This window comes from Gallus gallus, chromosome 1, assembly GCF_016699485.2.
Source record: "Gallus gallus isolate bGalGal1 chromosome 1, bGalGal1.mat.broiler.GRCg7b, whole genome shotgun sequence".
Taxonomy (NCBI): domain Eukaryota; kingdom Metazoa; phylum Chordata; class Aves; order Galliformes; family Phasianidae; genus Gallus; species Gallus gallus.
Window position 1 is genome coordinate 115,877,145 of NC_052532.1, and position 10,294 is coordinate 115,887,438.

Consider the following 10,294-nt stretch of genomic DNA (forward strand, 5'->3'; position numbering starts at 1 on the left):
TTTATTTTGTGCACTTATTCCTACTTCTGATTTTATGAAATGGCAATGGAATGTGAGTCCTCTCAAAGGCTCCCCGTTTATAATTTCTTGAACAGACATTTCACCTGAAGCTGGCAGGCAGCTAGCTGCCTCTGAACTGTTTGACAAAGCAGGCCCAGGCTAAGCAGAGATTTATACTAAACCTCTTTGGTGGAGCAGCTCACTTGAAGCATTTCTCTCTTTTGAGGATAGGAATGCATTCCTGATGCACTGGACTTGCCATTACGTCTTTCAAACAGTAAATGTCCTTTGACCCTTAAGGGATATTCCAGCACCATTCACAAAACCATGGTCGTTGTTCATGCATCTCAAGCTCAGAGAGTGAACTCCGCTTGTCCAGTGAATTTTAACACACTGCCCTTTCTAAGAGATGCTGTCTGCCTGGATGTGGCAAGCACCAAGGTACTGAGTATATGCTGGGTCTAATCTTCCTCAGGACAGTGTTTGCAGATACTCCGAAAGCAAAGCCTCACTAACCAGCTAAGCTGTGCTGTTTTGTGGAAGCTGAGATGTCAGAGAATCTGAAGACAACAAAATAGAGCTGCTGGGAAGTGCATATCTGCTTTGGCAGGTGTATTTGGTATGACGTTCTTGAACTAGATGTCTCAATGTGTCTGTTAAAAATAAAATGATAAATAATGGTTAAAATGGGGTGTGCCACAAATCACCAAAATATGAGTACTTTCTCTAGCACTGTTCAATTCACTAGGGTTTTGATGGTTTTGTTGGTTTTGTTTGTTTTATATAACAGTTAATAAATAGAAGTCCGGCTGCATGGACTGAGTGTTTTGCAATCAGCTATTTTAACAATACACAGTTTCACAACAAAGTTTCATTTAGACATAAAAGAGGAAGAAAGTCAAGCATACTGAAGTTCAGCCAGTTATAAAAACCCCTCATCTCCTAAGGGACTTTCTTTCTATACTTCTGCACTACAGAGGATTAGAAGTAAAACACGTCATCTTAGAAGCGCATCTGAAAAGGAAATAAAAACAGAAGGTTGTGTTTTAGGGTAGGACAGAAAGCTTTAAACTGACTGCAAGACAACCAGTATTCTGAACTAATCTGCTGCTGATTTTCAGAGGTAAGTACTAAACAATACTATGTGTTATAGAAAGATCTGAAAACATTGCTCTTGCTTACCAAGGTGGCTTGGTTCTGTTTGTGTGGGATCACATCTGGTAGCTGGTAAAATGAACATACGCTTTTTCTGACTGTTCTGAGTGCATGTGTGTGTTTGCAGTCTCAGCCACCATCCACACGCAATTTCTGCTGCCTTAGGAAGCGATAAGAGCGTTTCAGAAGTGCTGTCTGTATTCAGAGCCGTGACTGACTGCGTCTGTGGGTTTAAAAAAATACACAGATTGATCCTCTGGTCTTTCTAAAGGCTGTCATAAAGTCACACCAAAACAATGTACTTCAGAATACTTTTAAAGGCAGTCTTACCAGACGTATTGCTTTCATCATAATTATGGTATTTTTCTTGGTCTTTCCTTACATGGTAGCATGCTGTCCAAATGAGCTTAGAAGTGGAGTACCCTATTTGTAGACTAGAAATAAAAATAGGCACCATAACACATGAAATGGGATTTATATTAAAATATGTTCATAGAAAAATGTTGAAACCTTTCTGGGAAAAAAAAAATAAAACAAAAAACCAAAGAACAACAACAAAAAAACCAAAAACACCCTAAAAACACCCACCTTACTGTTCATTCTCTTCTAGGAAGTGTGCTCTCTTCTATATCAGTCCCTTGTACTTCAACTGCTTAGATACAAAATATTTCAGTCCAAATAGTTCAGTCATAGCAACAGCCAACAACTCATTAAAATAAAAACAGAAATCTAGAAACATGAAATGACTTCCACCCTGAAGAGAAGCACAGTATAGAACTATTGTGTAGTCAAGTTGCCCTTATGAAAATGGAGCTTGACCTGTTCCTGTCCAATAAGCTTGTATTGATGCTTACAGCTTTGTGTATTAGATGTAAAACGCTATCAAATAAAATAGATGGTGTCCTAAATATCTTTGTGTAGGTATAGATGATTAAGGAAGGGAAGAGTGAAAAGTGATGAATCAGGCTTGCATTGAACAAGGCTTCGAGGAACTTCAACTAATAAAGCAGAATTAGATGGGAAACGATCTAAGAGCTCAAGAAGCTCTGTTTACCCCATAGAGTGTTTGCTGTATTTTTATGGAAGCCTGCCCCACAAAACTCCACTTAAAGGTACAACATCAGTCAAACAAATATTAAAGGATTTTTTTTTTTTTTTTAATGAGAGAAGCCAGCTGCTCTTAGAGTTCAGTGGGTAGACATTGGTCAAACAAGAACATTCAACGTTACAATAAACATATGAAGTGTATTGTGTCACTGGGGGAGGTGATATACAGGATTATAATCCTCTCCGACTTTATTCGTTCCCCACAAAGTGGCCCATACATCCCTTGCAGGAGAGGCACTCCTAGCTTTCCTGCATCTTTTGAACTATGGAGATGTGAGTAAAGATGGGCTGGACTCAAATGTTCTTTTGAGAGAAGACAAAAGGACTGGAGCTAAGAGGGAGGGGAGCATGAGAGGCTTGGCTCATAACTGCTGCTGTTGCTGGCAGAACTCTGTGGTACAGCCCTGCAGGTTCCACATTTTCTGTAGCAGAAGGGAGAGGAAGATACATGCGCAGTGGGTAGCATTCCAATGCTTGTGTAGAACCCCCTCTTTGCTAGTCCTCTTCTACTGTGGGCAAAGCAGGACAATTCCAGCCTCAAAGAACAGCCTCCATTATGTTTACCAATGGCAGCTCTGGGTACTGGACATAAACTTTATGAAACAGAGTTCAGACACTAAAAATCCTTGGCTTTCATGCATTAAAGAAAGGCTACACCTATTCATATGAACAGCTAATTTCACTACCTTCCCCACTGTCCTGATTTCCTTATGCTGGCTTCTCAGGAGCTGGAGGAAGGTGACCTTTGAGTCCTGCAGCATATGCAGGCTCTCTGCTCCAGCCTATCCTGCTTGCCAGGAGAACTCTTGCATCCATGTGCTGAAGTTTGAGGTGGATCTCAAACCCCGATGAGGGAATTGGTTTCTCCATAGACTATACAAGTGTCTGTTAAGATTGGGAAAAAAAGTACTAAAGATGGATCCACAGGGTTTGGGTTCCCTTGAGACAGAGACTTCAATTACAGTCCAATCTAGTAAGTCAGCTAGAACTTAAGCAATACTGACAGCTTAACTAAGCTATACTTAAAGCTATACCCTGTGATATAACTTGAATTGAGCAGCACAACTTCAGTACTGTTCAGAGTCTCATTCAGAGAGCTGAAAGCCAGACGTACTCCATTTCAAAACAGGCCTGTCGCTTCTGCGAGCTTATGCTTCCCTCCTTTTGCATTGCAAAAGAATGTGCCTTTCCCTGCTGATCTGTGATCCCAGCTGGCACCATGCTCTTTCCATTCTCCCTAGCAACTTTTGATTATGCTCAGGGCTTTTATATAGGTCACCATTCATCATATAACTTTATGTACACCTCTCAGGCTTTCCTTGAGCTTTTTGCTTGTCCTGAGCCAAGAACTTCCATTCTATTTGCTTGCTCTCAGACTCTAATATGAGGTCTTTAAGCAAACAGTGGCACTACCTCCAAGCATTATATTCCAGCAAATTTGCTGCCACTTAGAAAATAGTAGCATAGTACCACTGTATTCTCCACATGGCTTTAAACATTCATCCCGCCTTCAGGCTTTTATTCCTCTGAAGAACTGAACAAAAACTCCAGGGAAGAAAATATGACTTTTCAAGAGCTTCTGAGAGTAATAAAGACTATGGTAACATAGTAAACACTGTAAGTCAGACAGCCTTCTCCCTGTGTCTCCTCTGCAATCTGTGCTTAGGTAAGATGCAGATAGCTCCCATTGTTGATGCAGTATCTGCACAAGGAAGTATCTGTTTGTTCAACTCATATGCAAAGTGCATCAGATCAATATTGTAAACAGCACTGTTTTTCCTTGTGCAATGAAAGTCACACAGTTATTTTCAGGACAAGAGAAGTGAATGTCAAATTTAAGGGGCATGAAACTCAAAATATTGAAAGGCAGTAGATACCGTTCCCATGCACTTGGAATCTTAGCGTATACACGTGTGTATGGCACAAAAGGGGGATTAAGAGAAGGGACACAAGAAAGCAGAATTAATGAGAACTGTCATCCCCGTCTGATAAAGTACAAGAATTAAGGATGACCCAGCTGAGTGCCCAGCCATCAGCAGTGATGGAATAATGTGACATGGTTATATATTATTAGGACCAGAAAGACGCACGTAGCTCACTTAGCATTCCAGCTCTGAACTGCCTATCAAAATTTCAGTTCCACTTGCTAGCAGTTCTGTGAGTGCCGTCAGATGAGCGCCACAGCCCTTGCAAGCTCCCAAGGGTAGACTTGTAACTCTGAGAGCCAAACATGTAATTCCTAAGCATGATGGGTGCCTATTGTTTTTGAATTTGCGATTACTCCCATCTCAGACTCTGTGCTCTAAAGCTCTGAAAACAAGTACTGCAGAAGGCAGCATGAAGAAATGAAACCAGCAGTTTCATTTCCTTAATGCATCACCTTATGACAGAAACAAGATACATCTGGGCAGTAGGGAAGACAGACATGTCACATGCTACCCAGGCACACACTTGGTGCATTTTGGTTAAAAAGTGAATAGGCCATATGTTGTATTTTCACTCATTTCTCAGAATCAATATTAAAAGTATGTGTAGGAATAAGTGAATAGCAATTCCAGATTCAAGATCACCTAAGTTGGTGATAATTTGACACTCTGGCCCAGGGTATGCAAGGGAAGGGAACAGCCTTTGCACTGCACAAGGAGGGCAAATAAGGAGAAGGAGGAGAGGGAGCTGGGCTTACAACCTGAGCAGCTCAAGCACTTGTATAAGATCTCTGTGTTGTTACTTCATCCACAGATAAAATCCAAAGCAAGGCAACAGCAAGGTACCCCAAGGAATGCCACGCCCCAGATACGTGTGTTCTTTTTTGCCTCTCATGTAAATAGACTATATTTCACTAAATGTTACCTGCTTGTGGGAAATCTCACACAACCTGCAGCAGCAGAGAGGCTCCAGGGTCACCAAAGCAAGTGTTGGATACATTTAATTTTCACAAACATTTCCTTCAGAAGGAAGTTTATTTTTCTTCCAGCTACCTTCTTCATAATGTGGAAATGATTTATTTCCCTTCTGGGGAAAGTGTCATGCTGTCTTCTTGCCAACATCTGCATAAAGTCCACAGTCAGGATTTAGCCAACATTTATTACCACTACAGCATTTTGCACTAGCAACTGTAACACAAGAAAAGCCTGACTAAGAAATGAAAATCTTTTCACTCTTGTAAATGAAGAATCTAACAGCCAACAATAGCATGGAGTAATACGGCATGTGCCAGAGATCCCACCTCCCCACTCACAGTGTGAGGTATATTGCTCCTTCACAGCAGGTGTTTTGACAAATAACTGGGACATATGCTCAAATGCTGCACAAACAATACCCATCAGGATTAAAATGATATGAATGGATTAAACAGTAAGTGAAAGAAGTAATTACTGTTTATACAATCTGTTTGCTTCTCCATCACAAGATATTTTGTACTAAGGAAACATTTATCTATGTAACTAAGATTTATGTTCTCTTTGCTGGACCACGCAGTTTCTTTATGACATTTCTCTTGTAAATCATTTCCTTGACATCTGTTTAAATAAAAGACATAAAGGTGGACTTAACAACAACTATATGGCAGTGGAACTGCTTAGACTTGGGCAGAACATTTGGTGACGTGCAGAGACATTTCTGTTCCTGCTTGTGAGTCTTATTTGTCATTGACAACATGTCTACACAGATTATGAGACTGAGCTACCAGCTCCAGTACCTGGAGAGGGTCAGTGACCGCTAGAACCAAAAAGATGATTTCAGAGCTTATTGAATACATGCCTCTGAAAAGCCTTGCTTATTGCACTGACATTCTAATGGCTAAAAACTACAGACAACTCCATCCAGGTTATCATGGAATCATGAAATTGTTTGTGTTGAAAGGGATCATTAAAGGTCATCTAGTCCAAATCCCCGGCAATGAACAGGGACACCTATAGCTATACCAGTTTGCTCAGAGCTCCCTCCAGCCTGGTCTTGAATGTCTCCAGGGATGGGACATCCATTACCTCTCTGAGCAACCTGTTTCAGTGCCTCACCACTCTCACTGTAAAAAGAAACAACAAACTTTTTCCTTATATCCAGTCTAAATCTTTCCTCTTTTAGTTCAAAATTTTTCCCCTTGTCCTATCACCACAGACCCTCATAAAGAGTCTGTCCCCTTCCTTCTTGTAGCCCCCCTTTAGATAATGAAAGGCTGCTATCAGGTGTTCCCTTCCTGGAGCCTTCTCATCTCCAGGGTGGACAGCCCCAGCTCTCTCAGCCTGTCCTCATACAGGAGTTGTTCCATCTCTTGGATCATTTTTGTGGGCCTGCTCTGGGTATGCTCCAACAGGTCTATATCTCTCCTGTACTGAGGACTCCACATCTGGATGCAGTACCCCACGGGAGGCCTCACCAGTGTGGAGTAGAGGTGCAGGATCACCTCCCTCGACCTGCTGGCTGTGCTTCTTTTGATGCAGCCCAGAATACAGTTGGCTTTCTGAGCTGTGAGGACACACTTCTGGCCCAAGTCCAACTTGCCATCCACCAGGACCCCCAGGTCCTTTTTGACAAGTCTGTGCTCCATCTTTTCATCCCCCAGCTTGTACTGACAGTGGGAATTGCCACAACCCAGGTGCAAGACCTTACGTTTGGCTTTGTTGAACCTCCTGAGGTTCTCTTGGGCCCACTGCTCAAGCCTATCTAGGTTGCTCATGAAAAAGTAGTAAATGCTAATTTCACAATCTGAGAACTTTTAGTGAAAAGGGAACCACACTTGCAGTCATTGATCAGTGCGGAAAAGACAGGGTTGCACTCTAAATATGAATCTAAAATTAACATAGTTCAGAAACAGGTGACAAACCACACACAGTAAAAGTTGCTTCAAAGCATTTGGAAAAGGTGGGGAAAACCCTTGGCTTCTGAACTGAAATCATGAGCAAAAATATGCATATTTAAGCATAAACTATTACAGCAGGTGTTACCGTAACAAACCACTTGTTTCTCTCTTCCCAACTCACCTGTCTTTGGATGGATTATTCATACAGGCCCCTCACTGTAAGAAAGACATTGAGGCCCTGGAATGTGTCCAGAGAAGGGCAACGAAACTGGTGAGGGGTCTGGAGCAAAGGTCTTATGAGGAGCGGCTGAGGGAGCTGGGATTGTTCAGTCTGGAGAAGAGGAGGCGCAGGGGAGACCTCACTGCACTCTACAACTTCCTGAAGGGAGGTTGTGATGAGGAGGAGTTTGGCCTCTTCTCCCAGGCAACAAACAGGACCTGAGGAAATGGCCACAAGTTGTGCCAGAGGAGGTTTAGGTTAGACGTAAGGAAAAGCTTTTTCTCTCAGAGAGTGGTCAGGCACTGGAATGGCCTGCCCAGGGAAGTGGTGGAGTCGCCATCCCTGGCAGTGTTCAGGAGGCATCTGGATAAGGAGCTACGAGATATGGTTTAGTGGCTTGTGGTAGGAATGGTAGAGGGAGGATGGTTGGACTAGATGATCTTGTAGGTCTTTTCCAACCTTGTGATTCTGTGATGCTATGATTCTATACCATATGCTATGTTATACAGAATATACTTAGATGTGATTGAGTTAACATCACAATGGGGAAACAAACCGATTATTTCACTACGTCTGCCAGAAAGACAGACACTTGTTAATGCCCAAATTGGAAAGGTATCTCTGTAGCTAGTAACAGCACTGTGAGTATAGTCACCACTCAGTGACTTGGTAATGAACTAATGATTTCTTGTCATTTTTTCTGTCTGCTCGTGTTTCCTTTGCTTTCTTGAAGGATGCTGTCAGAAGGTTACCTTTACAGAATCGCCTACCTCTGTGAGGACTCTGAGCTCTGCACCAACCAAGCAGTGGAGGAAGTGGTGTATGAAATGAGGTCCATTAATTGTTCCTCCAGGGATGAAGCACAAGTAAAAAGCCTCCTTCAGAGATGCAGATCTGCTGGCAAATGCATTTCTGCTGTTCACTCTAGGGGTAGCAAACACAGCAGAAGGCAGAAAGACAATCTCCAACAGTCCGTGCAGAACCCACTGCCTGAAGGGCAGACATCTCCAACTATGGATGTCTGTGAAGGGCTGGTAAGAAAAGACACCTATCTGGTTCCATCCTCCTGCAAAAGCATTTGCAAGAACTACAATGATTTGCACATAGCTGGGGACTGCGTGGTGCCTATTAGCTCAGTGGCAACTGATTTTACCTGTGACAGTGGCATAGGCCCCTTCCTGGAGTCCTCAGAGATTCCTCCACCTATGGAGTCCGTGCGGGTCCCCCCCAGCGAGACGGGCCGCAAGCAAGCCCAAGGCTTCTCATCATGCTGGCGTGTGGCGAGCTTGGTGCCTCACCAGCAGCCCCTCTCCGACTCGGCCCTCAACGACTACCTGGAGCAGAAGCTGATGGAGCTGTACAAGCAGTACATCATGGACAGCACAGTCAACAGGGCATCCCCCACTCAGATCCTGGCCTCAGAGCTCATCATGACTAATGTAGACCAAATCAGCACGCAGATATCACGAGAGAGGAAAATGGAGACCACCAAAGCCAAGGACATTGTCATCAGCCGCTTCTTGCAAATAGCCAGTGAACAAATATTCTCAGAAATTAGCACGCCCAGTCTGCATATTTCTCAGTATAGCAACACTAATGCATAGTATTAGAAAGTTTGCAGTTAGAAAACCCAATTGTTAGTTTTTTTCTTTTAAGACATCTTTCTGGTTCATAAAAATTTATTTACTGTCTACCAGCTAAACCTTCCAGCACATATTAAATGAAAATATCTGTACTGCACAGATGTCCCTCTATCACATGCCAGATGATTTACAGTTTAAAAAAAAAAAAAAAAAAAAGTATCCCCAAAGACTTATTTCAGTGAGCCATGGACATTAAAAATATTTTGGTAGAAAAATGACTAAGAGTGTATGACACTCTTCCAGGTGTTCTCGTTCTTCCCCCTTGCCTGGCATCTCATTTCAACTTTCCTCCCCTGGAATCTGCCTTACTACTTGGGGGCGTGCGAGAAGCTATGGCTTACAGCACTGAAAGCACAGTGATTGCAGAGCCACAGAAGTAGAAAATTCAGTCTGGCCGCCCTCCCTGACCTAATCAGCTTCACTTATGTCACCCCTTCAGGTGTTTTTGTTATCTATTTTTAATGATATCAAGTGACAGACACTTCACGGTTTATTCTATACTAACTTTAATTACTCCATTGGTGTCTTCCTATTTACACATTTCAGCAAGCAAAAACTCTTTCCAGATAGACATCATCAGAGGGTGCGTGCATGTGTATCTGTACATTTGACTGTATGAACTGAACTTCTATGCTGCTGACCTTTGTCTATGACAGACAGACACCATGTTGGTCAGCAGCCTGCAGGCCTGCATCTGTGGAGCGGCCACATAGGGATAGTGGTGATAATAAAATGAATTCTACTTCATCTTCCCCTCTTTTTAAGAGAATTCCAAATTGAAAAACAAAGGCTAAGTCAAAGCCTCAGTGATTAATGTGAACAGTTCCTTTGACCTTTGGTCAAGGTCATCTGAACCTAATATATTTCTAATAGAAAGGTCCTTTTCTGTAAAACTTCAGCTCTTAAGAAGGTGAAAATAGTAATTAGCTGCCTCATGGATGAGGATGGTTAACTGATTTGATATGTAAACACACTGGCAATGCCAATCCATGATTGGTTGAATTTCCAAGTGTAAGTATAGTGTAAATACTAATTTATAATAAATATTCATCAAGTGTTTTCACGTCAGTGATTCAACTCTGTTATTTTGGCCTCTGTGTTCTTTTTTGCCTTTTTTTTTTTTTTAAGTGAAGCATGCATTTATGTGTATTTTATGTGTATTTCAAAACAATTTAGTGTAGTAAAAATCTCAGTTTATTTTATAGCTGCTCTCTTCCCAGAGGTTACTGGGATGGCTCAGTATACTTTCCTGCTTGTACATTGAAGGGGTATCTAAAAAGCTGTTACTGTATGAGTATTTTATGTGTGAATCTGGAGATCATACATCTGTTGCCATAGCAACCTACCCCGGTACTATTATTCAGCAATACA

The 10,294-nt window shown here is 42.1% G+C and overlaps 1 protein-coding gene across 1 annotated transcript; it reads left to right on the forward strand.

Annotated features, from left to right (window-relative positions):
- The first annotated feature begins 1,049 nt into the window (after positions 1-1,049).
- Positions 1,050-9,986, forward strand: CXorf21 (chromosome X open reading frame 21). Its single transcript, XM_003640512.6, has 2 exons — positions 1,050-1,123; positions 8,014-9,986. The coding sequence occupies exon 2, from the start codon at positions 8,015-8,017 to the stop codon at positions 8,882-8,884; it is 870 nt and encodes a 289-aa protein (XP_003640560.1). The 5' UTR covers positions 1,050-1,123; position 8,014; the 3' UTR covers positions 8,885-9,986.
- Positions 9,987-10,294: the final 308 nt, after the last annotated feature.